Source organism: Prionailurus viverrinus, chromosome D1 (assembly GCF_022837055.1).
Source record: "Prionailurus viverrinus isolate Anna chromosome D1, UM_Priviv_1.0, whole genome shotgun sequence".
Lineage (NCBI taxonomy): Eukaryota > Metazoa > Chordata > Mammalia > Carnivora > Felidae > Prionailurus > Prionailurus viverrinus.
This window is the reverse complement of record NC_062570.1, coordinates 102,793,821-102,820,079: the sequence shown is the minus strand read 5'-3', so window position 1 is coordinate 102,820,079 and position 26,259 is coordinate 102,793,821. Positions and strand designations below refer to the sequence as shown.

Here is a 26,259-nt window from a genome sequence, read left to right as displayed (position 1 = left end):
AGGCCCCCCTACTACATAGGAATAGGTGCTCCGGTCCCTTTGGGAACGAGAGAAGACCAAGTCAGGAATTTGAGCCATGGCCAGATAGAGGGTCATTGTACCCGGAGGCAGAACCCAAGTCTCACCTTAGGAGATCTAGAAGGAACGGGGACTTGTTTCTATGCTGGAAATTACCAGATGAAACAGTCCAGGTATTTGACTTATTGTAACAGCACCATCTACTTGCCAAATAATACTCATATGGGGGGTACCCTTTACTTCCTTGTACCGCCCTCTGGGACTTGCTTCGCTTGCTCCTTGGGTTTAACCCCTTGTTTAAACCTCCACCTTATAATCAAAAGGTCTGATTTCTGCATTCTAGTCCACCTCCTACCCCAGGTCTTCTACTTTTCAGGTGAAGGAGGAAGAGAACACCCAGGTTTCATTCCCCAGTCTCGATTTACGAGGGAACCCATTTCTACTATTCTAGTGCCCCTCTTTGTAGGACTGGGGGTTGCAGGATCCTTTGGCGTAAGTACTGCCGCTTTCATCACAGGGAATCAGAACTTCAAATTACTAAGCAAACACACTGATCAGGATATATCAGAATTAGAAAGGAATATCGGTAAACCATCTGAATCTGTAAACTCTTTAGCTGGGGTGGTACTTCAGAGTCGGAGGGGCTTAGACCTGTTATTTTTATAACAAGGAGGGCTTTTATGGCCCTTGGGGAACAGTGCTGTTTTTATGTCAATAATTCAGGAATCCTCAAGCAGAGCTTGAGTCAGGTCAGACAACGACTAGAGGAAAGAGAAAGACAAAGACAAATTAATCAAAATTGGTTTGAGTCTATATTTTCCTGGTCCCCTTGGCTAACAACTCTCCTAAGTGCCCTTGCGGGACCCCCTATCTTTCTCTTTCTAGCTATAACTATAGACCCTGTTTGATAAAACTACTACTCCAGTTCATAAATCGAAAAATAGGATCTATAAAGCTTATGGTATTATGTAGCCCATAGGTCCCACTAGCTCAAATCCCAGAATAAGGTTATTCAAAGGTTTGAATAACTGACGAACAGGAGTGGGGAATGTAATAGGTGGACTTATAAGATATCAGAAAGCTTACTGTATATAAGTTCGGCTTAAACTCACCTTCCATGAATAATTGAGATTAAAGCTTATGCAGTTCCCTATTAGGGTTGTCGGAAATTACTAACCACCCTATCTCGCTTCTGTAACTTCGCCTGCTTGCTAAGTAGGTAATTTAGGTTGCAAAACGCTCCCCACCCCTTCTACCAAGATCTGGCCTAGGCAAGACCAACATGTAAAAAGTCACGAACTGACTGCCCCACGGTATCTTAAGTGTCTATGATTGGTCATTTTAAACCCTCTTAGAACAAAGAACTTTAAATATGATAGGTTCCCGCCAAAACTAACGGTCTGTGTGTCACAATATAATTGGCTACCGTGAAATGCTGTAAATTGTAATTGGTTAACTAAATAATGACGTACTCTGACTTGCTAAAATCCATGTAAGCTCACTGCTACCTTTGTGCGGGGCCATTCTCTGCACTTTTCTCCTTAAGATCAGGAGATCAGGTTTGGCCCGGCCGTGAATAAAATCTTGCCTCTCTTCTATTCCGCGTCTGGTGTTTCAGTAGCAGGTGTCAGGACTTGGTGTCTTCCCATTGCTGAGTAAGACTCCACGGTATGGATCTACCACATTGTATTTATGCGTACATCAGTTGATAGGCATTTGTTTCCACTCTTTGGCTATTATGGATACTCCTGTGAATACTTAGGTACAAGTGTTTGTGTGGACATATCCTTTTCTTCCTCTTAGGTATTTATCGAGGAATGGAATTGCTAGGTCATATAGTAACTATGGTTAACACTTTGAGAAAATGCTAGACTGTTTTCCACGGTGGCTGCACCTTTTTTTTTTTTTAATATCTATTTATTTTTGAGAGAGAGAGAGAGAGAGAGAGAGACAGAGAGAGAGAGATGGAGAGCAAGTGGGGAAGGGGCAGAGAGAGAGGGAGACACAGAAGCTGAAGCAGACTCTAGGCTCCGAGCTGTCAGCACAGAGCCCGACGAGGGGCTTGAACTCATGAACTGTGAGATCATGACCTGAGTGGAATTCAGATGCTTAGCGGACTGAGCCACCCAGGTGCACTGTGGTTGCCCCATTTTATATTCCCACCAGTGGTGTATGGAGTTCCAGTTTCTCCATATCCTCACCAACACTAATGATTGCTCGTCTTTTTTACTATAGCCACTCTAGTGGATACAACATTCTCTTTTTATGGTTTTGATTTGCAATTCCCTAATGGCTGATGATGATTAGCATCTTTTCATGTGCTTCTTGGCCCTTGGTATATCTTCTTTGGAAAAATGTCTTTTCAGATGCTTTGGCCATTTTTAAGGTGGGTTATTTGCTTTTTTATTATTGAGTTGTAAGAGTTCTTTATATTCTGGGGCGCCTGGATGGCTCAGTCGGTTAAGCGGCCGATGTCGGCTCAGGTCATGATCTCGCGGTCCGTGAGTTTGAGCCCCAAATCAGGCTCTGTGCTGACAGCTCAGAGCCTGGAGCCTGCTTCAGATTGTGTGTCTCCCTCTTTCTCTCACCCTCCCCCGTTCATGCTCTGTCTCTGTCTCAAAAAGAAATAAACGTTAAAAAAAAATTAAAAAAAAAGAGTTCTTTATATTCTAAGTACAAGTCCCTTATGAGAGACATGATTTGCGAGATTTTTCTCCTCCCTGTGGGTTGTCTTTTCACCTTCTTCATGGTGTCCTTTGGAGCATGAAAGGTTTTTTAATATTGAGGAAGTCCAGTCTATCTTTTCCTTTGCCATTTGTGTCTTGCTTCATGTTCAAGAAATCATTGCTTAATCTAGAATCACAAAGATTTATGCCTAGGTTTTCTTCTAAGAGTTTTTATACTTACAGCTCTTACATTTAGATCTAGGGTCCCTTTGGGGCGCCTGGGTGGCTCAGTCGGTTAGGCGTCCGACTTTGGCTCAGGTCATGATCTTGTGGCTTGTGAGTTCGAGCCCCGCGTCGGGCTCTGCGCTGACAGCTCAGAGCCTGGAGCCTGCTTCAGATTCTGTGTCTTTGTCTCCCTCTGCCCCTCCCCTTCTCACACTCTGTCTTTTTCCCAAAAATAAATGAACATGAGATATTGGGTCCCTTTGCGGGTAATTTCTGTATGTGGTATGAAGTTTCCACTTGGTGTTTTGAGTTGACCAGAGGCTGAATATGTGTCCGACCCCAGTTGTCTGGGATACCTAGAGGTGACCAAAGTGAACCCTCCTACTTTCTCTGAACTTATTTGTCTGTTGTTAGAAAGCAAGACACAAGGTGTCCCTCCTCCCCCTCAGGTGACTCCAGCCTAAATCTAAATCATTGGCCCTTGGGCTGATGGGGGGAGGGTGCTGTACCCTCTTTGCCTCAGTCACGCTGCCCTATCGAAAGTGCTTACTTTCCGCTTCTTGAAGCCTCATTCATTGTGGACCCAGCCTCCCTCCTCAGGGTTGCAAGAAAAATCAAACCAGGAATGTGTGTCCTCACGGTGTGTGGAAAGAACCAGGCAGCATGGCTTCCAATTCTGTGTGTTGCTAGACCTAGTTCAGATATTTACTTCACTTTCTTAATGTCTCAGTTATCCCATCTGTAAAATGGGACCAATACTCCTTACCCCCTGGGACCGCTGTGAAAATGAAATGAGAGCAAACACGTGGACTACAGGTGGGGGTCATAATTATGTGCCAGACCCAGCTTTGCTGTCATTTGCTGTGTGGCCTTAAGCCAGTCACCCATCCTCTCTGGATCTCCACTTCTAAGTCTGTAAAATGGAGTGGATCCCCCTCGTCCTCCTTGCCACAGAGCAACGATGTGAGCACCAAATGCTGTCATTTAACAAATGTGGAGTTCATGGTCAAGGTGTTCACTAGGGTCGGCTTTGGGCTCCCTGGCCACACCCTCTGTCTTCTCAGTGTTTTTTGTTCTCTCTGGAGGGACACCCTGGGGTGAGTGGTTGAACCACCTGTAGGGGTGTCACGGTTGAAGAGGGCTCTGTTATTCAGAATTTAGACAGGGGCAAATCAGCTTAACACATAACTACTCTTTATCCAGCAAAAGTGCCCAAACAATAAAACAATGGCTAAAGCTCATCAAGCCTTTGCTGTTTGCTAGATAGATCTTCAGTCCTCCTAGCAGGTCTGTGATATAGGTATGACTATTAACCATGTTTTGTAGAAGAGACAGCTGACGCTCAGAGAAATTAAGCCACTTGCCTGAGGTCACACAGCTAATGAGCAGAGCAAGGATTCAACCCCAGATCTGACTCCAGGACCTGTCTCCTAGTCCTCGTAGGAACAGTGTAGCCACTTCCAACCTCCTTCAGCTTAGAGTTCTCCTGGAGCAGTCCTGCCATAGGCAGGACAACCAGCTAGAGCCCAATCCCACAGATGTTTTGGTGAACCTGACTGTCAGCTGCAGGAAAGTGAAACCTCAGGCCTTGAGGAGGGGCTCCCCATCCCTAGAGACTCAGAGAATGGGATCATTTTGTGAGTGTGTGTGTGTGCACGCGCGCGGCAATCCTCGGAGTCAGCCAGCCTCTCGGGGTTGCAGCCGACCACCATCCCATTTCACAGATGGGATAACAGAGTCTCGGAGTTTCAGCAGCACGGCTAGTGAAGCCGGGGTTTGAATGTGCTCTGTGTGGCTCCAGGGGTGAATGTTTGCCTGTGGTCCTGCTTTCCAGGGCCTCACAGATCTTGTCACTTGTAGTTCACCCTCATGATTTTACCTTTCCTCTGTCCTAGGAACTATTGACTTAATGCTTCCTTTTACATCAACCCACTTAAAAAAATTGGCCTGAGTTTAAAGCGTAATATCCTCGGAATGTTGGGTTTGATTGTACTTACACATACATCATACATATGTGTCTAATACACACACACACACACACACACACATACATGTCTCCAACATACATACATATATATGCGTGTTTTTCCAATACATTCACATATGTATTTATATGTGTATGTGTTTCAGATACACATTGAAATGACTAATAACTGTGAAACATCAAACTCCATTCCCTGCATCTCCTAACTCATCTGGAGTGCCCCAGTTATGCATACCACAATTAGGGAAACATGGTTTTTTTCTAAGGCTTCAGCTCTATCAGTAACTCAGTACATTTTCCCTGTCCCACCCCGTCACGTTACTTGCCTATAAAAGCAGGGCAGTTGGATTTCAAAGACCTCTTCTGTTGTAATTGGCATGGATAGAGTTCTAAGTGCATGTTGGGCTGGCTTTATCCGAGGAGTCCGGCTTTATCCAACCACGCAGAGTGGTGGGGCCTCAGGAGCCAGCTCGTGTTGGTCAAACTCACAAGAGGCTGATGGATAAACCAGACCAACGGATGCGTTGACTGACTTTGAGCTGCTAGCAGGCCCCTGGGCTGTCCCGCTCCATGAGTGGAGGAACACGTCTCCTTGCCAGCACCAGCACAGGCACGGGAAGCGTCCTGAGCCGCCGTGTTCAGGACAGAGGGGCCTGGGGTGGACGGAATCGGGCTGGCCCTTGGAGACGGTCTTGAGTTTGAGTGTAAGCCCTCCTGTAAGAAACTGTGTGGCTGTGAATTGCTGTGCTTCTCAGAGCCTCGCCATCTACACGATGGGGGTCATTGGACTCACTTGGTAGGGAGGCTGTGAGGATGGAAACAGATACCGTATGAAAAAGCCTGGCACAAAGTAGGTGTTAATTAATCGAGAGCTAGTAGGACTTGTGTGAGGGAAAGTGCCGTTTGATGATGAAAGACTGAGGGGTAGAATCAGTGTCTAATTCAGGGGCTGCAAACTCAGATGCCAACTGGGTCAGGCAGTTCATAATAATCAATTAATAATAATAATAATAAAGTAAGGCAGATGTAAGGTGGCAAATGTCTGGGGGGTAAAAGAGAGGTGACGACTTGGGTGGCTTAAAGGGGGCAAGACCTGGCAGAAAGGGGTGACCTCCATTCAGCTCCAGCAATGGCCAGATTTTCCGACTTCTTAAAGAGAAGCCAGATTTTTATGGGATAACTCCTTTTTTTAATGTTTATTTCTTTTGAGAGAGAGAGAAAGCATGAGAGCACATGAGTGGGGAGGGGCAGAGAGAGCGGGAGAGAGAATCCCAAGCAGGCTCTGCACTGTCAGCACAGAGCCCAACGTGGGGCTTGAACTCACGAACCACGAGATCATGACCTGAGCCGAAATCAAGAGTCTGATTGATCAGTTGGTTAACTGACCCACCCAGGTGCCGCGTTTATGGGATAACTTCCAATTTTGAACCGCACCCAATTAAAATTTGCACGCCAAGCAAAACACAGGTGCGGGCCACTGCCAGTTGCCTGTTTGCAGCCTGTGGCCTAAATGATCTTTGCATTCCTTCCCGCTTTGCCCACTGTCCCAACACAGTGCCTGGCACACAGCAGATATCCGGTGCAGGCAGACCTGGTGGAGAACTGAACCGTGCTGGTGCCAATCACTGAATGATGGGGCTAGCCTGAACCCTGCAGGCTTCTTCCACGGGCCTGGCCACCCTCCCCAGCTTCCCTGGCAGCTCCCCATCGCCCAAGGTGTTTCCTGCCCTGGTTGGCCAGCACTCAGGATCTGAGACTTCTTCCTCGTGTTCTTCCTTATGTTAACACACAGGTCACGTCACCCCTCTGCTGCCTGCGTGTGCTCCTGATACCTGAAGTCAGGAGTCATTGTCACCATGGAGGGTGGGTGCTTCCTCTCCTAGCACTCAGGCACCGTCACATCCTCCTGTTTTGTTCTCTTCATTGCACCTGTCACTTTTCACTTTTTTTTTTAACGGAAGCACTGCCCAATGTGGGGTTTGAACTCATGAGCCTGAGATCAAGAGTCTTGACTCTTTTTTTTTTTTAACATTTATTTATTTTTGAGAGAGAATGAGAGTGCAGGGGAGTTGCAGAAAGAGAGAGAGAGAGAGAGAGAGGCAGACACAGACTCTGCATGGACATCAGAGAGCCCGATGTGGGGCTTGAACTCGTGAACCATGAGATCATGACCTGAGCTGAAGTTGGAAGCTTAACCGGCTGAGCCATCTCGGCGCCTTCCCCCACCCCCCCCCCCCCACCCCCGGCGGAATCTTCTAAGGAACTTATGGCTTAGGCATCTTCTGCTCCCTTTTACAGGCTAAGGGCCTGTGGCTCAGAGAGGGAGTTACTTGTCCAAGGTTGCCCAGTTGGTACGGGTGGTGGCAATTTCGACCCTGGTCTGTCTGCCTCTGGTGCGCCCTGAGTGTGCCCTTGGCAGTGATGCTTAGGTAACAGAGAGGGGGCAGGGGAGCAACCACCTCGTGATTCAGTGAGCACTGAGTGAAGTGAATCACCCTCCTTCCCTCACCGTTAACCATTTTTATTAACTTGTCACGACTCCAAGTGGGAAGTTTACCTTGAGGACGAGTCCTCACTGGAGTAGATGTGACTCTAGGCCACCCTCAAAGTCGCCTGGTTGGCAGTGAGCCCTAAGCGTGGGACTTGAGCTCAGGTCCCCGGACCCCGGGCCTTTGTCTCCTGTGCCCGGCTGCTCCCGGCTGTCACGTGATGAGCCCTCCCTTGCCTCCTCAGCTGAGAACACCACCAACACCACCCAGGATGAGCAGCGGGAGTGGCTGAGCTGTGACCGCCAGGAAGAGATGCTCAACCTGGGCTTCACCATCGGCTCCTTCGTGCTCAGCGCCACGACCCTGCCGCTGGGGATCCTCATGGACCGCTTTGGGCCCCGGCCCACGCGACTGGTTGGCAGGTGAGGGGGGGGCAGGAAGGCAAGGCTGGTGCTGCAGGGGTGAGGGGAGGCTCAGGGTGTTCGCGGGCAACCCCTTCTCCTTCCCTGGGTCTCCACAGTGCCAGCTTCGCCGCGTCCTGCGCCCTCATGGCCCTGGCCTCTCGGGACACCAGAGGTGAGTCGTTTGACCTCTCGCCGCCCACAGGAAAAGAATGAGTGGGATGAAGGCAGATCGTCTGCCATCCCGGCTCCTGCCCTTGGCCTCCCACAGCCCCCCAAATGCCCTGACCCATCGCTCTCCCCTTCCCAGTTCTGTCTCCGTTGATATTCCTGGCACTGTCCCTGAATGGCTTTGGTGGCATCTGCTTAACGTTCTCTTCACTCACGGTGAGTGTGACAGGCCCCGCTTGGCAGGAGGGTACCCTGGCGTGGGGGTGGGAGTAGAGGAGAGTGAGGGGGACAACGGGTGACGGAGGAGCCAGTGGACCCAGAGCAGAGGCGTGTGCAGGCTGCCGCTGAGGGTGGACGTGAGGCTGTGTCCGTGGGGATGTGACGCCATGTGGGAGTGTGGGTGTTGGGGGGTGCGTGTGTCCCCAGCACACAATGTCTGCTGGCCTTGGTTCTAGGTGCTGCGGGGACAGCACAAACAGAACTGCCGACTTCCTCACCTTTCTGGAACTTCCGTTCCGGGGTTGGGCTAAGAGGCAGCCTTCTCCAAACAAGTAAACTAATAAATTCTGTCAGTAGTCGGAAGTGCTGGAAAGAAAAGAAAGCTGGGCAGTGTGGCAGATAGTGACACGGTAGGAGCAGCGTGTGTGTGTGTGTGTGTGTGTGTGTGTGTGTGTGATGCTCTAGATGGGCAAGGGCGTGCACAGGTGAATGTGTTCCTGAGGGTATTAGGTTAAGCCACGTCAAATTGCCGACACTTGACCGTGCTGGACCTACAGAAACAGCTTTTGCCACATGACTCAGCCTCCTGCAAATGTGTGTGGCTTTGTGTGTGTGTTGCTCTAAGTGTGTGTGTTTCTGTATGTGAGTGTAAGGGTTAAAGGCTGATGAGTGTGTGGTGGGGGAGGGGTTCCTGGCTGGGCCAGCCTCGGGGCTGTTTATCTCGGATGAGGGCCGCCCTGACCCGTCCTGACAGCCAAACTGGGTGTTTTTGGCTGAATTTCACCTTACCCAGCAGCCGCCTTTAATTCCAGCCCGGGACGTTTCACAACTCTCCAAGGAAGCGGATCCCTTCCTCCCCGCCCCCTCCCCCCCGCGAAGCCCCTTCTCCACGCTGTGCAGCTTGGCTGGGGCCCTAGATCCCTTCTCTCCTCTGTGCCCTGTCCCGCGCAACCTCGGACCCTGCCCCTGCCGGCCTAGGCTCTGCGCCCGCCGCCGCCCGCCCGCCGCTCCTCCCCCTGCCCCGCAGCCAATAATCTCCAGCCAATGGCAGGGCCTGGCGCCTGCCCCGCCCCCGCCCCGGGCCTCTGCCCTCGCCCGCCAAAGACAGACCCGAGCCAGGACCTCCAGTGCTGCCCAGCCCCTCGCCCCCGTTAGCCCGGCCGGCCTCGCGCCCTCCCCCCAACCCCGGCGCCGCCCTGCTGGGCCGAGACAAGCGCCCCGAGACCCTGGGGCGGGGGTGCCAGGGGTCCGGGCAGCTCTCCCTGGCACTTCCCTGGTGTCCTTGGCAGCGTGCCTTGCAGATACCAGGTGCCTGGGAAACCTCTACCCCAGCGGGGGTCAGCCTGGTCCCACCCCCTTTTCACAACCGCTTGGAAGTTGGTGGAGGACTCAGCTCTCTGCGGGTTTTCTCCTCTGTGGAGAGGGTTGAAGTGTTGCGTGGCATCTAAGGCCTTTCCCAGCTATGGGCTCTGTTGACCTGGGGGGGGGGGGGGATGGTGGGGCCAGAGGGGGATGTACACAAAGGGCAGCATGACTTTGCTTTCTCCTCCCCGGAGGGCCTGGCTCAGGCCAGAGAGCAGAACATATGATCAGTTCTCTACTGGTGGCGATTCTTGGCCTGCTGTGCGCGTCAGAGCCACTTCTCCTGGTCACCTGGCCTGTCCCTGCCCCCTCCTTTACATCCATCCTTCCCTCCCTGGCACCTCCCATGACTTGTGCCTTTGGGGCCTTTGGGGCCACCCAGGAGGGCTCATTACAGAGCCAGCCATGGTCACAGCCTTGGGGTCCGGGATAGAGCTGGGGTTGCCAGAACAGGGGAGAAAGTCATTAAGGAGCTCTGTGAACTTGAGTACATTTCTTTCCCTCACTGGGCCTCAGTTTTCTTATCTGTCAAATGAGTTGCACTAGATCAGTTTTTCTTAAACACCCATTCTGTGGGTTATTAACAGGCGTCACAAAATAGAAGGGCTCCACGAACAACTAACTTGGGAAACCCTGGGCTCGAGCGGAATTGACAAAAGTGTTCTTTGAGGGCACTTTTGGGAACCGTTGAGATGCTCAAGTGCATTGGGAGTCTGTGGGAGGGAGGGTGTTAGCCAGTTTCCCGTGATTTTGCCTTTGAGCTTTTCTGTTGCCTATCCTGAGGCTGGTGTTCCTGGAGCTCACTTTGAGGGCTGCGGGGTGGGGTGCATCGAGGCTTAGTCCCATTGACTGGGCCAGGGGTACCCTGGGCAGTGTCAGGGTCCTTCAGCTTACTGGTACTGCTTCCCGCCCTCAGCTGCCCAACATGTTTGGGAACCTGCGATCTACGTTCATGGCCCTCATGATCGGCTCCTACGCCTCTTCTGCCATCACGTTCCCAGGAATCAAGGTATTGGACCTGTTTGGGGCGGGGGACCAGTGAGGTCACCTGGGTTTTCTTTTTGCCTAGAGAAACTAGGTGGCGTTGGGTGAGTGGCTGGCATGCCTGGGAACCGTTGTTCCTGCCAGGCAGAGGTCAGTCCCCACCACTGTGGGGCAAGCACTGAAGTGTCATGGGAGGGGCCCAGGCATTGCCGCTGGCCGATGGGTCTCCCTGCTTGCCTTCTTTCCTTTCCTGCCATCCTAGGCCAGGCCTTCGTCCTCTCTTCTGGGCTAGCTCAAGCCTTCCCAGCTGGTCTCCCTGCCTTGGACCTTTCCCCTCTCTGGTCTGTCCTTCACGTGACTTCCAGAATGATTTTAGTTGGAGGCCTGGCTCACACACTTGCCCTGCTTCACTGACAGAATCAAGTCCCTCCATCCTCTTTACAGACATTCAGTGCCCTTGATCTCTCTGGCCTCAACCACTTTTCCAGCCACATTTCTTTCCTTCACCTGCCCTGGAGAGGCTTGTTGCCTTGGTCCAAGGTCATGAAGTTAGTCCATATCAGGCTACAGCCTGAACAAATCAGCCTGGCAGAATTAGAACCGGAAGGCCTGAGTTCTAGCTTGGGGGCAAGCTTGGGGCCTCACGCCTTCCTCTGATATCAAATGATAACAAAGCGTGCTTTCAACTGGGCCATAGGATGCCCTTCAGATTCCACCATGGGCAGTGAAGTTTGTTTAGGAGGCACTTGCTGGGTGCCCCCAAAGGAGTTTGAGAGTGCATGGGTGGGAGTGGCCATCAGTTGTTCAGGTAGCAGCAGGCATGGAGGGTGGGAGGGGTTTGAAGAGGCAGATCTTAGCACCTACTCACTTGGAGATGTGGCTCTTTGAAGCTCTGTCCTGTCCCCCAGAGAAGAAGAGAGCCTCAAGGCCCAAGGCTGAGGAGGAGCAGAAATTTTCCCAGGCAGCACTGGAGCTCTGGGCAGGAGCCTGAGGAGGGGGCAGATGTCAGTCGTCCCAGGCAGGGAGGACAAGAGCAGGGACACCATCTCTAGGTACCTGGCTTCCCCAGTGGAGGGCTGACGCATTGGCACAGAATCCCAATCAGTTCCCAGCCCACTTGGGTTGGAAGGCCTTGGGCAGCGCTCTTTGCACACATGCGCACACGCCCACGCTCCCAGTTGTCCTCCCTGGGAACACCTGTGAAAGGTGAGATAAGGCTTCTGGGTCGGGTTTGTCTTTCCCTCAGGGAACGTGCCAGGAAGGGGCAAGATACACACAGGCCTGGTAAACCTAGAGCGTTACTTTTTCTCTTTTGTACATAAAATGCAATGGCATTTTTGTGTGGAAGCCAACATGTGCGTGGAGTCACAGGCAGGCTTGTGTGTCCTTTTCCGATAACAATTGACATTCCAAAGACCTTCAGCACCCGGGGGTGGGTGGGTGGGATTACTTCACGTCTCGTTAGGGGGCTGGGGTGAAAAGGGGAGAGGATGGTGGTCTCCTGGGTCTCTTAACTTCCAGCCTCCACTTCCCATCTGCAAATCAGGTGCGAGGAATGGGGTAGAAGAGACCTTGTCTAGGGTCTCTGAGGCCTGGGCTCTGCCTTGGGCTGGGAGAGGTGAGGCCAGGTGGCCCATGGGCCTGCCCCTCCTTCCACAGCTGATCTATGATGCTGGCGTGTCCTTCGTGGTCATCATGTTCACGTGGTCGGGCCTGGCCTGCCTCATCTTTCTGAACTGTGCCCTCAACTGGCCCAGCGAAGCCTTTCCTGCTCCCGAGGAAGTCAACTATACGTGAGTGGCTGTGGAGGGCTGTGTGACGAGGGGGACTCCCCTCCCTCTGGAGGGAGGGGTGGGTGGGGAGTGGGGGGAGGTAATACAATGGACAGAATCAGCTTTGGCCTCTGCTTTCTCATCTGTACAATGGACGTGATCCTCCCCACCGACAAGCGTTTGAGTAGAAGTGGCACATAACGGGCGGTCAAAACACCGCCACTGTTATTCTTTCTGAGTTTGGAGGATGGGAACAGAGTAGGAGGGACCCCAGCAGCAGTGCCATGTGTCATATGGTCCCAGGAGGGGGATACAAAGACTCAAATACCCCACCCTTTGTAGGACAGCCTGAATGCTGACTTTTCTCCACCCCCTATCAGTTCAGTGGGGTCAGGGGAGATGTTCCACAAGGAAGCCTGTCAAAAAGCTGATATCTGAGTGTCTGCTGCGGGCCAGGCCCTGTGCTTAGCAGTCCTGCCACCCTCCACAGTCCTGTTAGTGGGTTCTTTTATTAACTCCATTCATAACAAAAGTTCAGGGAACAAAGTGACTTTCCTAAAGTTCAACCACTGAAGGGGGCAAATTAAAGACTGGAACCAGGCTCTCTGACTCCAGAGTCTGAATTCTTTGTTTTTTTGTTTGTTTGTTTTTATTAAAAAAGTTTTTTGGGGGCTCCTGGGTGGCTCAGTCAGTTGAGCGTCTGACTTCAGCTCAGGTCATGATCTCACGGCTTGAGTTCGAGCCCCGCGTTGGTCTCTGTGCTGATGGCTCAGAGCCTGGAGCCCCTTCAGATTCTGTGTCTTTCTCTCTCTCTCTGCCCCTCCCCCGCTCACACTCTGTCTCTCAAAAATAAATAAACATTAATAAAAAAAAGTTTTTTTAATGCTTATTTATTTTTGAGAGAGAGGGAGGGATGGAGTGGGGGAGGGGCAGGGAGAGAGGGAGACACAGAATCTGAGCTGTCAGCACACAGTTCAACGTGGGGCTCAAACTCAAAAACCGTGAGATCATGACCTGAGCCGAAGTTGAACGCTTAACCAACAGAGCCATCCAGGCGCCCCTCCAGAGTCTGAATTCTTTTTTTTTTTTTTTTTTTTTTTTTAACATTTATTCAATTTTGAGAGACCCAGACAGAGTGCAAGCAGGGGTGGGGCAGAGAGAGGGAGACAGAGAATCCAAAGCAGGCTCCAGGCTCCGAGCTGTCAGCACAAAGCCCGACATGGGGCTCGAACTCACCAACGGTGAGATCGTGACCTCAGCCAAAGTGGAATGCTTAACCAACTGAGCCACCCAGGCTCCCCTCCAGAGTCTGAATTCTTAATGCTGCCTCCATGGCAACAGCCCAAGTGAAAAAGGACTCGCCCACCCTTCACTTACTGGGTGCTAAAGCTGGCCCCTGGCCCAGGCTCCGAGTGACAGATGCGAGCCTGCACTAGGCAGCATGTCAGTGGGCATGTCAGCCAGCGCCAGGTAAAGGGTTGCGCAGCACCCCTAGGGCAGACTGGGATGGACCCCTTGGGCAGGCTGTCGAGGGTGGGCTCTGTGTGGCTGGTTCCCACATTCCCTGGCCCGGCTGCTGGCAGGAAGAAGATCAAGCTCAGCGGACTGGCCCTTGATCACAAGGTGACAGGTGACCGCTTCTATACCCATGTGACCATTGTGGGCCAGCGGCTGAGCCAGAAGGCCCCCAGCCTGGAGGACGGGGCTGAAGTCTTCATCTCATCCCAGGATGTTCGTGGCATCTCAGAAAGCCCTCCTGAGAGTGAGTGTCTGGTCAAGGGGCCAGCCTTGGGTGACAGGTGGGGTGGGTCCTCATGCTTATTAGTGAGCACTCGTTCTCTCCCCTTGTGCTCTATACCCAACACCCCATGATGTAAATAGGTGAGGTTCGATCCCCATTTACAGAATGAGGGGAAATCAGAGCTCAGAGAACTCTACAAGTTCAGACTCGGGGGTACTCTGTTGGATTCCTGCGTGAAGGAGGGGGGAGGAGCTTCCAGAATGGGGCAGGATCTCCAGGCCTGTGGGACGGTTGGTTTCATCAGGGCTCCCTACAGCCTCTGAGCCCCTTGCATCAGGTGCCGCCAGGTTGAGCCAGCTGCGAGGCCCTCCAGCGCCCGGCTGGCTGGCTCCCCCTGCTGGCTGGCAGAGGATCTGCAGCCACCTGCCTGAGCCGCTTCCCAAGGTGTCAGCTCCCAGATGATCGGCAGGTGCACCTGCCCTGGAGTCAGGAGATGGGGAGTCCGGCTCCCCAGTTGCAGGCCGTGTGACTTGGGCAGATCACTTAAGCCTGTTCTGGCTTTCCTTATCTCTGAAACTAGCAGTCATCATGCGCACTGGAGGGGGAAGTTAGCTGTGAGGCTTAAACGGAGCCGTGGATATGGCAGCTCTGTAAATGGCACAAGGCTGTGCAGTCGTGAGGGTATGACCCCCCCCACCCCCATCCCCGCGGAGCCTCCCGTGGCAGAGTGGTGGCAGCCATGAGCTGAGTCCAGCCGACCTGCAGCTTCCAGCCCTGTGAGCTTGAGCAAGTCACTGGGTCAATTTCCTCATCTGCAGAACGTGCTGAGGACAGGGTTGTTGTTCACTTTTGGTAAATGGGAAGGTGCTTAATAAATAGTAGCTAGAGTTATTACCACACCAAGGTATACACCCAGCGGGCAGCTGAAAACGTTCTGTTGAGATCAGTATTAAACTGGGCAAGAACTTGGAGGCCAGTGAATCTGAGCCCTCGTTTCTGAAGGAACCAATCCCCTGAGAGTCACACAGTGAGTGGCTGAGCCCCTCTAGAACTGCATCAGCTGGGACAGTTGGAGGGAAATGGAAGATCTGGGGCTCAGGGGCGCCCTCTGCTGTCTCTCCAGAGTCTGTCCCCTTCCGCCAGAGCCTCTGTTCCCCCATTTTCCTGTGGAGCCTTCTCACCATGGGCATGACCCAGCTGAGGGTCATCTTCTACATGGCCGCCATGAACAAGATGCTGGAGTACCTCGTGACTGGTGGTCAGGAGCATGGTGAGGTGCTGCTGAGCCCACTGGGGGCTGGGGGCACAGGAGGGTCACCCTGGCGGGCTCCTCTCACTCTGGCTTCTCTCCCCACCCCCCAACAGAGACGGACATCCTGAGAAAACGGGCGGCAGAGACAGGTAGGGGGATAGAAGTTGGGGGCCTGGCCCACACCCGCCCCACTGGTGCCCACTCCACAGGGAGCCTGGGCGCCCAGCCTTGTAACTCTGGGCATTTGGGGCATCTGAGAATCTGGGGGTCAGAGGGGGGCTATTCTGGCACTGCTTCTCCTACACCGGAAGTGGGTGACAGTGCCCACCGGGCTGCTGGCATTGCTCGTGCCAGCTCCTGACTCCACTTCTCCTCCCGTCCTGCCCAGTTGGGTTCTACTCCTCCATCTTTGGGGCCATGCAGCTGTTGTGCCTTCTCACCTGCCCCCTCATTGGCTACATCATGGACTGGCGGATCAAGGACTGCGTGGACGCCCCCACTGAGGGCAGTGCCCTCGGAAACGCCAGGTGACCTGTATAGGGATGGTGACAGCTTTTTGTTTTTCATGTGCTTTCACACCCGGCTTCTCATTTCCTTCTCCCGAGAGCCCTGGGAGAGCAGGAATATCTCCCCATTTTACAGATGAGGAAACTAAGGCTAAGGTGGGCATAGCTCACTTGATCATAAGGATAGCTGAGGTCAAGTGCTGACCGTGCACTAGGCACCTTGCATTGTCTTACGGAGTCCTCCAACAGCTCTCTGAGGGAGGTATGTTATCCTCACTTCACAAAGCTGACACGCAGAAAGGTTAAGCAACTTACCCAAGATCGCACAGCTCGTAGTAGCATGTTCCGGAACCTATGTTGTAAAGGGTATACTCAAAAGCCTTCTTATGGCTAGAAAGAGAGAGAGTTGGAATATCAGACATCTATTGCTGTATCACAGATTAGCCCCAAAGCTGGGCATCTTTAAACAGCTAACGTTTCTTGTCTCGTATAGTTTCTGAGTCAGGAATCTGGGAATGACTTAGCTGGGCGTTCTGGCTCAGGGTCTGTCTGTCTGAGTCTGTTTGGGCTCGTGTAACAAAATACCACACACCGGGTGGCTTAAAAACAATAGACACTTACTTATTACCGTTCTGGAGCCTGGAAGCCTCAGATCAGGGAGCCAGTGGTTGACTGAGGACCTTCTTCTGGGCGGCTATCTTCTTGCTGTGTCCTCACATGGCCTAAGGAATAGGGAGCTCCGTGGGGCCTCCTTTATAAAGGCACGAATCCCAGGATGAGGGCTTTCCCCTCGTGATTTAATCACCGGCCAAGACCCCCACCTCCTAATACTGCCATGTTGGGCATGAGGATTTTAGCATGTGAATTTCGGGGGGACAGAGTCATTCAGACCACCGCAGGCTCTCTAGCTGTCGGCCAGGCCTACAGATATCTGAGATATTGACCGAGGTCAGAGAATCTGTTCCTGAGCTCACTCAGGTGGCTCTTGGCAGGAGGTTTGGCCCCTCTCCACCTGGGTCTGTCCCGAGGGCTGCTCACCACAGAACAGCTTCCCCCAGCAAGGGGTCTAAGGGAGGGAGACAAAGACAGAAGCTTCTGTGTCCTTCACAGCGAAATCTCACCAGTGACATTCCATTGTTTCTGTCGTATTCTGTGGGTCGTCCAGAGTAACCGGTACAGTGTAGGACGGGACTACACAGGACATGGGTAGCAGGAGGTGGGGCCAATGAGGCCCATCTTGTTGGCTGGAGACCACAATTGGGTCTTGAACCCGGATCTTCTGGGTTCTTTCTGTGTTAATCCAAATAGTTCCTGTTTGTCCTGAGAGGACAGGAGAGAAGGCAGCTAAGGAACAATCTCGTGGCTTCCCTCCCCAGCATCGGTACTCCAGCCCGGGCACCCTGCCCATGGCCCCTGATGGCAGGGTCATCTGTCTAGGATAGATGAGCATCTCGGCCTGCTGGCCTCTCCCCTGGAGTGTGCCAGAGAGGGGCCTGCTGGATAGTCCGGGGCCAATCTGCTGTCCCCGGAGTGGCATCTACTTTTGTCCAGGCTGATGGGCAGAGATGGCTTCCGTAGAGGCGTCCGATTGGACGCCTGAGAGCTTCCGGTTCGCCACCTTCCTTCCTATCCTTGATTCTCAGGCTTCAGTGTGGGTGAGACGTGCCTGGGCTGTTTGCCAGAATGCAGCTTCCTGGGCCCAGCCTCTGAGATTCTGGGGTGGGAGCCTGGAATCTGCATTTTAAAGAAAGCCCTGGGGTGATGCTGGGGTAGAAGGTGGGGGAGCCACGCTTTGAGGAACACAGGGCTGGGGGAGTGGTTTGCTGCCTTTGTCGCCCCCGCCGTAGAGGCCCAGGAGAAGAGGGGAGGGCCAGGCGGGGAACCAGGCAGCTGCTGGGGACATGGAGGCAGCAGCCAGTGACATCCTGTTCTCCTCAGGGATGGGGTCGCCACCAGGTCGGCCAGACCGCGCTACCGCAAGATCCAGAAGATCACCAATGCCATCAACGCCTTCACCCTGACCAACTTCCTGCTGGTGGGGTTTGGCGTCACCTGCCTCATCAATAGCTTACACCTCCAGGTACCCACCTCTGTCCTCCCCCATCTCCCTGCCTCCCAGGACCCCTCTGAAGGGCCATTTCGCCCCATGCCTGCCTTCCAGGAAGCCAGGTTCTTGTCCTCTGGGTCTGTCTTCTGGGTCTCTGGGTCCCCCCGGGGGGGGCGGTATTCCGGGGATCGGGTGGGCAAGGGCTCCGCGCGGCTTCGTGTCACCCGCCACCCTCCCCATCCTGCCTCCGGCCTCCACACCTGCTCTCACCTCTTCCCTCTCTCTTCTTGGTTTCAGTACGTGACCTTTATCCTGCACACCGTGGTTCGAGGTTTCTTCCACTCAGCCTGTGGGAGCCTCTACGCTGCAGTGTGAGTCAGCCGCTTCCTCCCCCAAACCCGAAGAATCCCTGAGCAGAGTCGAAATGGCCCCGCCCACCCCGTCATGCCCCTCTCCGCTGCCTCCCAGGAGTGCTGACCTCTTGGAGTTGGTGGGGAGCTGGGAGGCCGCCTGGTGGGCTGGTGGTGGGGCTGCCCTCTCCCGGCATCAGCATCTCATCTCGGGTGGTGGGGTCCCTGCCTCTTCAAAGGTAGCCTGCCGCCAGGGGATCCTCCCTTAGAGGAAGCCAGGATTCTTCTCCTTCTTCTTCTTCTTCTTCTCCTTCTCCTCCTCCTCCTTTTTTTTTTTTTTTAAGTTTATTTATTTTGAGAAAGAGAGAAAGAGAGAACAAGCTGGGGAGGGGCAGAAAGAGAAGGAGACAGAGGATCCGAAACCGGCTCCGTGCTGACAGCAGAGAGCCCAACGCAGCGCTCGATCTCAGGAACCGTGAGATCATGACCCGAGCCGAAGTCGGACGCTTAACCAACTGAGCCTCCCCACACCCCACCACGTGCCTTGGTCCTATGTCTGCTCTCCTCTCTCCCCCATCAGCCCTGTAGAAATTTCCAGATTGCAGCCTGCCTTATGACTCTCCTGCTCCATCTGGAGCAGTCCCCGGTTCCCTCTCCCCTCACCCTTCTGGTTTCCACTGCCAGTGCTGCTGAGGGACTCCCCGTGGTGTGTAATGAGCAATGGCAGTGACAGTTGTCACCGTTACCAGGGGCTTCTTCAATGGCAGGCGTGGTGCAGGACACCTGGCCAGGGTCAGCAGAGGGCAGCCCATCTCCTTCACCTGCTCAAGCCGGAGCCTTGGAGTGAGCCTTGGCTCTTCCCTTCCTCACACTTCATGTCTAGTCCTCCGCGGTCCCGCTGTCCACAGACCCCGAATGCAACCCTCTCCTTGTCTCCACTGCCACCCCCCTGCCCTGGCTGGGCGCAGCAGCTCCTGGCCGGGTCCCTGCATCTGCTCTCGCCTCCCTGGGTCTATTTAAGTTTATTTATTTATTTTGAGAGAGATAGAGTGGGCAGGGGAGGGGCAGAGAGAGTGGGAGAGAGAGAATCCCAAGCAGGCTCTGTGCTGTGAGCATGGGGCCTGATGGGGGGCTCAAACTCACAAACCATGAAATCATGACCTGAGCTGAAACCAAGAGTCTGATGCTTAACCGACAGAGCCACCCAGGTGCCCCCTCCCTTGGTCTATTTTTAACACAGGGGCTGGAGACACCTGCTGGGACATAAGTCTTTTTCTGTCACTCCATGGCTTCCTGCCTTGTTTCTGAGAAAAAGCCAGAGGCTTTGTTATGGCTTAACAGGCCCTATAAGGTCTAGCTCTCCCCTCCCCCACCCCGGGCCCTGTCTGCTCTCTTCACCCCCCTTCCCCCTTCTCTCACTCTGCTGTGGCCTCTTCATTTCTCAGAAACCCCAAGTGTGTCCCCTACTTAGGCCATTTGCACTTCCTGTTCCCTCTTTCTAGAACAGTCTCCCTCCAGATAGCTGCAGGGCCCGCAGTTACCTCACCTTCTCCAGGTCCGTACCCAGGGTCCCCTTGTCAGTGAGGCCTCTGCTGGCCATCCTGTCCACGGTGGCAGCCCCCTGGACGCCCCCACCTGCTTTCTCCACCCTACGTCTCTCCTTGGCTCTCGTCACCAGCCAACAATCTATGTGTGTATCTTGCTCGTTGTCCGACTGACACCGGCCCCACCAGAAAGCCACCTCTATGAGGGTTCGGTTCAGTGCTGAATGTGCATGCGCCTTAGAATGGCACCTGGCACGTGGGAACTCAGTGAATCCTTGTCAAAAGAATAAATGAACCGCCCAGTGAGGTCAGTGCTATCTCGGTTATTAGTGGAGGAAGTGGGTCTCCGAGAGATTGCATAACTTGCTGTTATCACACAGATAGTATGCCGCAGCACACAGCTTTGAGGCCAGAGTCCAGAAAGCACAGGCAAAGAAGCTTTTTTTTTTTTAATTAATTAAAGTTTATTTATTTATTTATTTGGAGACAGGGAGGGAGAGAGAGCGGGTGTGTGTGCGCACAAGTGGGGGAGGGGCAGAGAGCAAGTGAGAGAGAGAATCCCAAGTAGGCTCCACACTGTCTGCACAGAGCCTCATGTGGGGCTCAAACTCACAAACTGTGAGATCTCGACCTGAGCCGAAATCAGGAGTCGGATGCTTAATTGACTGAGCCACCCAGGTGCCCTGCAAAGAGGCTCTTAAGTTCCACCCTGCCCGCCTAACCTGGGGGCGGGGGGGAGTCTGGCACAGGGGGCTGGACTTGAGAGGGCCACGTGCCCGTCCTAACTGACCTACCTCTCCTTGACAGGTTCCCGTCCAACCACTTTGGGACGCTGACGGGTCTGCAGTCCCTCATCAGTGCTGTGTTTGCCCTGCTCCAGCAGCCGCTTTTCATGGCCATGGTGGGACCCTTGAAAGGAGAGCCCTTCTGGGTGAGAACTGCGGGTGGCGTGGGGGTGGAGAGCAGGAGCCCCTTTCCAGGGCGCTGAAGGGGAGGGGCTTCGAGGTGACAGAATCCCTCACTCATCTCTCAGACTGAAGGTCTCTGATCTGGGGGCTCCCCAGCTGGCTGTCCATCACAACCTGTCACAGCGCGTTAAAAATACAGATTCCCCAGCCAGCCTCATCAGCATCTCTCACCCTGGGCCCAGGAGTATCTTTGTGCTAAGCCTCCGGGTGCCTTGTGAAGTGGCCTAGCTCTGATGCAGTCCAGTTTCACCCAGTGCATGGATCCTTTCTCCAGCACCTCTGGAAAGTGGTTCCAACAAACCCTCTCAACACCCTCAGTGACGGGGCAGCAGCCATTGGTATGGTCAGAAGGGCTTTTCCTTACCCAGAACCGACATCTGCCTCCCTAAAGCTGACCTTCTGTCTGCCCTGTGGGGCCACCTGTCCCGTAACCTTTCTCCCACAAGAATGATGGAGAAAGCGTAGCCACCCTTTAGTGAATGCTCACCAGGTACTGACAGCCCTGAGGAGGGACTTAGAGTCATGGCGATTTGCCCAAAGTCACACAGCGAGAAAGGCAGAGCCGGGTGTGGACCGAGGCCCAGTGCACGTGAGGGCCACTGCCCTGGGCCTCCTGTCCTCCGGCTGCGTGCCTTGGCTCCTTTAACTGCCTTCGAGTCTCTTCTCAGCACCCGCAATGGGATCCCCTTGTCAGCATCCTCAGAGGTCATGGTTCCCAGCCCAGAAGCTTCCATGTCAGAAAGTAGCCCAGACTGCCTCAGTAGCTCCCCAGAGGGCACCAGCTGGTGTGGACACCAGCCTCAGCCAGGGTTCCAACTAGGCTAAGAAACTTTACGAGCTCGTTGAACATTAAATGAGATATTGGTGGAACAGTGACTGAACACTGGAAGCACTAGCTATATTTATCATTGTGGCCCAGGACCTGAGTATAAATGGCTGCCTTCTCCTCTCTGCTGAAGGTTAAATGGGAGGGCCCTTGAGGGTGATGGGGGGAAGCGGGTACCTGTTTGACTCTTGTCTTTCTCCTTCCCTAAAGGTGAATCTGGGCCTCCTGTTATTCTCACTCCTGGGATTCCTGCTGCCTTCTTACCTCTTCTACTACCGTGCCCAGCTCCAGAGGGAGTACGCCACCGACTGGGAGGGCCCAAAGAAGGTGCTTGGAAGCTCCGAGGTGACTGCCTAGACCCCTGCAGCCAAGGGACCCAGATGACAGGCCAAGGCCTGAGCTACCAAAGGGAATGCCTTGCCGGAGTCCGGCTCCAGCGGGCCCAGGGGTTCCCGAAGGATGAACGGCGTCGGCGAAAAAGTGAAAATGAAACAAAACTAGAATAAAAAACTAAAATAAAAACGGACACAGACAACAGCAGTGGGTTGAACTGGCCGATTTATTGTAGCAAACGTGGCATGATATGTGCTAGTGATTTCCTTGGAGCATACGTCATCTGTGTGTTTCTAACATCGCCTAATTTTAAAAATGTTCCTACGTGTAGTCAACCTTTAAGAAATAACATGGCGATTTTCTCCCTTTGATTATTGATTAATTTCTTACCTTATTCCATTATGCATCTGCGTTTATCTTATAATTATCTATAGTCTATGAAGCATTTGCTTTGCTGTTCTCGTGAAAGGCCCTCCATTTCTCGACGCCTCAAGTGGAACAGTTACGGGGACATGACCTCCTAACCACAAGAGGCCAGAAGAACAATGTTTTTGCCTCGGTCCGAGGTGCCAGGAAGGGGCCGATAGGACCTTAGAAACCCATGCCTCACACATTCTCAGAGAGACAGTGCACCTAGGAACTAAGGAAACATTCTGTACGTGAACCGACTAGGTTCAGTCACCATCTGGAATGCCTCCGGGGGGCCAGGTGGGCCTAGGGGTTGAAGTCACCTGTGCCCAGAGATACACTCCTTAGTTGCCGGGGTGAGGCTTTCAAAATCCATATGTCTCTCCTTTACAGGCCCTCTTTGCTGGCAAATGTATGAGGCTATCCTTCCTGTAAGTAGAGGAGTCTCCAAGGGGAATGGCGAGGGCTAAACGTAAGGCCGTAAGGCCGCACAATTCCTTGCGGAACTTAGATTCTTCCCTAATGGTTTTTTCCCAGGGGGCCTGCCGAGGGCAATTCCCCAACAGACAACACCCCAGGTACTTTTAAGGCCAAATTACCTAAAAGCGGGAGGACAAGAAGCTTCACTGTCCGCGGGCCGCCCTGCAGTCACCAGTCCGTCCACAGCCCGGGCCCCGCCACTCAGGCTGGGATAGCTCAGCTTCCAGCAATGCCTCATATGGCTTTTCTACCTGTAACATACGCACAGAGCTGGGCCGTGGATTTATAAATACCAAGAGAAGTTCTATTTTTGTAGGGACTTGCTAAAAGGAAAAAAAAAAAAAAAGAACTAAAAAAAATTTTCCCCAAAGCAATAATGCTCCATTGACTGAAGACAGCCCTGTGTTAGAAGGATTGGGCCTTCTTTCTCCTCAGATTGGAGGAGACCAGGATGCGGGCTGTCTTGCCTCTGGGCCTTCATCCTAGGGGCCCACCTCCTGGTGCTTCCTGGCGGCTTGTGGGATCAACAAACAGGTTACCCCTAGGGTTCTAGCTATGCGACGCCCAGAGATCGGGCATGCGTACACATGCACGTGTACGTGTTTGTGTGCACGTGAGTGTGAATGTGTGTGTGTGGACGAAACAACCTTCCCCTCGAGGAAAGGGGCCTGAGGTGGTGGCTGTGTCCTGGATGGGGTATTGGGGGGATGGGTAAGCCCCTTCAGGGCCGGAGGACAGGTTCCCTCTCTGGTACTGCCTTTTGTAGGTCTTAGAGGAAATAAAAAGGGAAGTGAGAGACTGGCTGGTGTGTGCCTGTATCTTTGTTGGGGGGGGGGGTGTTTTCCCACACTCCCATCCCTCTCCCCCACCCAAGCTTGGCTGGGCATTAAGTAGGACACCTGAAGTGCCAGCCTGTCCACCTCTGGCTGTCTGCCTCACCTCCCTCTGCTTAACCATCCCTGCCCTTAGTGTCTGGAAGGAGCCCACATCCTGCCCTCTGCTCCTGCTCCCCCATTTCCCATGGTTTGAGGTACAGCCAGGAGGTTGCTTTTGTCTGTACAGGGGGATCGGGGCAGGATGCTTTAGAAATAATCCCTTAGAATGCTGGAGGTTTGTTGAAATTTACACTTTTTTATAGTCTCCTGTTTTATCTTAAAACTTATGCAAATTTTGAGCTCCACTTTCTACTATATTTATACTTATTTTTAACATCGAAATGAGGCTTTAAAATCACAAAGGTAAATTGGGGCGCCTGGGTGGCGCAGTCGGTTAAGTGTCCGACTTCAGCCAGGTCACGATCTCGCGGTCCGGGAGTTCGAGCCCCGCGTCAGGCTCTGGGCTGATGGCTCGGAGCCTGGAGCCAGTTTCCGATTCTGTGTCTCCCTCTCTCTCTGCCCCTCCCCCGTTCATGCTCTGTCTCTCTCTGTCCCAAAAATAAATAAACGTTGAAAAAAAAAATTAAAAAAAAAAATCACAAAGGTAAAGACACCATCTTTGAGAATGAGGGACCCTCCAGGAACTTCCACCTTTTTTATTCCAGGTCAACACCTCTTTATGTCCCTGGGACAGCAGCCTTAGAGGCTAGAGCAAGTCACAGAATGGAGCGGGGGGGGGGGGGGGGGGGGGGGGGGGAGGGCAGGTGCAGGGAGGGGCGCTGACATTTGTTGAGAATCTGCCTGTACTTCACAGGTTATCTCATTTCGTCCTAACTATAGCCCAAGAGGTTAGTGTCTTCACACTGTTTTTGTAGGTTGAGGAAAGCCCAGACAGGTTAAAGCACAAGACCAAGGGCACACGGTTGGTAGGTGTGGAACTGAGCTTGAAACTTGGACACTCTGACTGCTGAGTCCTAACCACAGGCCTGCCAGGGCGGTTAGGGACAGAAAGGAGGTCCCAAGCTTCTCAGCCCAGCCCAGCTGTCCTCACAGGGCTGAGAGTGACCTCAAAAGCCTTGCTCATCTCCCCCACCCCAATCCACCCACGGGTGTGTGTGTGTGTGTGTGTGTGTGTGTGTGTGTGTGTGTAACTTTGGAGAACCCTCAAATGTTAGTGCTGAAGACAGTATCACAGATGAACTGCCTCTTTGTCCTAAATTATCTTTAGAAGTTAATGGAACAGACTAATCCACCCATTTCATAGATGAGAAAACACGTCCAGAGGGGTCTGGAGACTTGACAAAGTCACATAGCAGATCCCTGGCTGCTGTAGCCCAGACTCCTGGCTTCTAACACAGTTCCCTTTTTGCAACATTCTAAAACAGAATTGGACAGCACCCACCAACGGGTTGGGCGGGTTCCCGGAGGGCCTACCTGGGTCTCACTGCTCACCATCCCGCGCCTTGACTTTCCAAGTAATCTGGTGGAGGGCGATCGCGAGCGATGGATCCCACCCGCCCCGGGTGCTGGCTGGAAGAGGAAGCAAGGTATGTGGGCCGGGGGATGGGTGTGCCCAGCAGGCGGCGTTGCGGGGCTGTGTCCGGGATGCGATGGAAGAGGTGGGAGGGGGCGGCGAGCCTGGAAGGGAGCCCCCCACACCCCTCCCCACACACAGCCTCCCCACGGGTCGGTCCTTCCCGGGCTTCGACCCCAGACTCCTACCCTGGCTTGCACTGTCCTCCTTTGAGATCTCATGCCTTCCCGACCCCCACCCTTGCAAGCGTTATCTGCACCCCCACAGATGCCCAGACGGAAGGAGTGGGTCCAGACGTCGGCCGAAGCCCAGCTGGGGCTTCGGACGGGGTGGGCGTTGCCGGCAGAAATCCCGGCCTCCCGGGGGAGGGGTGGAGAGCTTGGGGAGGGGGCTGGGCAGGGGCGGAAGCGAGCTGGAGCCGTGTTTGTCGCGGCGCTGCCGAGTGGAACAGATGGCTGGGGAGGGGAGAGGGTACGTGGCGGGGGGTGGGGGGGGGGAAGAAGGGGTGCGGGGGCCGGAGGATGAGGAACGAGGAATTTCGACGCCCTGAGTCTCCCAGGAGAAGCCCCCCTCCCCATCTCTTCCCAGGAAGAGGGGGGTAGCGCCGGCCTTTTCCCGGAGATCCTGGCCTCTGGCCTGCGGCGGCCTCCGGCTGCACCGCCCGCCGCCCCAGGGCGCGCCCCTTATCCCTGGCCCCCCTCTGGCGCGGGCCCGGCCGGCGGGGTCAAGGCCGCCTCGAGCTGCCCAGGGAGCTAGGGTTACGGGGGCCGCACTCCGAGGGGCGAGGGGGCGGCGGGAAGCCAGCTCCCGAGCTGGGAGCGAGTTCAGGGATCGTAAATAGCTGAGGGAAAACGTGTTAATTGGAACTTTATGCAGATGAGCTGGGACCGGGGGCTGGGGGGGTGGAGGGAGGGAGAAGGTCAGGCGGGTGCGGGACCCGAGCCCAGTTCCGAGGGGGAGGGGAGGGGAGGGCTCTGGCTCGGGACTGATGGGTGAGTATCCTCACGTCTGTGTGGTGGCCTCCCGGGAGGGCCGCGCGTCCCTGCAGGCGAGGCTTCCTGCCTGAGCCCCCACCCCAGAAACCGAGAAGACTTCCGGCGTGTC

The 26,259-nt window shown here is 53.8% G+C and overlaps 1 protein-coding gene across 17 annotated transcripts in view; it reads left to right on the top strand.

Annotated features, from left to right (window-relative positions):
* Positions 1–22,255, top strand: part of SLC43A1 (solute carrier family 43 member 1) — a 32,625-nt gene extending 10,370 nt beyond the window's left edge. For all 17 annotated transcript variants that reach the window (XM_047877928.1, XM_047877946.1, XM_047877929.1 and 14 more), the window contains 13 exons: positions 7,627–7,804; positions 7,903–7,958; positions 8,094–8,170; positions 10,452–10,544; positions 12,179–12,312; positions 13,875–14,053; positions 15,156–15,302; positions 15,398–15,433; positions 15,673–15,811; positions 17,729–17,870; positions 18,135–18,208; positions 20,539–20,662; positions 21,736–22,255. In XM_047877928.1, the coding sequence (XP_047733884.1) occupies positions 7,627–7,804; positions 7,903–7,958; positions 8,094–8,170; positions 10,452–10,544; positions 12,179–12,312; positions 13,875–14,053; positions 15,156–15,302; positions 15,398–15,433; positions 15,673–15,811; positions 17,729–17,870; positions 18,135–18,208; positions 20,539–20,662; positions 21,736–21,882 (1,526 nt within the window). In that variant the 3' untranslated portion in view covers positions 21,883–22,255. The remainder of the gene's footprint in view (positions 1–7,626; positions 7,805–7,902; positions 7,959–8,093; positions 8,171–10,451; positions 10,545–12,178; positions 12,313–13,874; positions 14,054–15,155; positions 15,303–15,397; positions 15,434–15,672; positions 15,812–17,728; positions 17,871–18,134; positions 18,209–20,538; positions 20,663–21,735) is intronic.
* Positions 22,256–26,259: the final 4,004 nt, after the last annotated feature.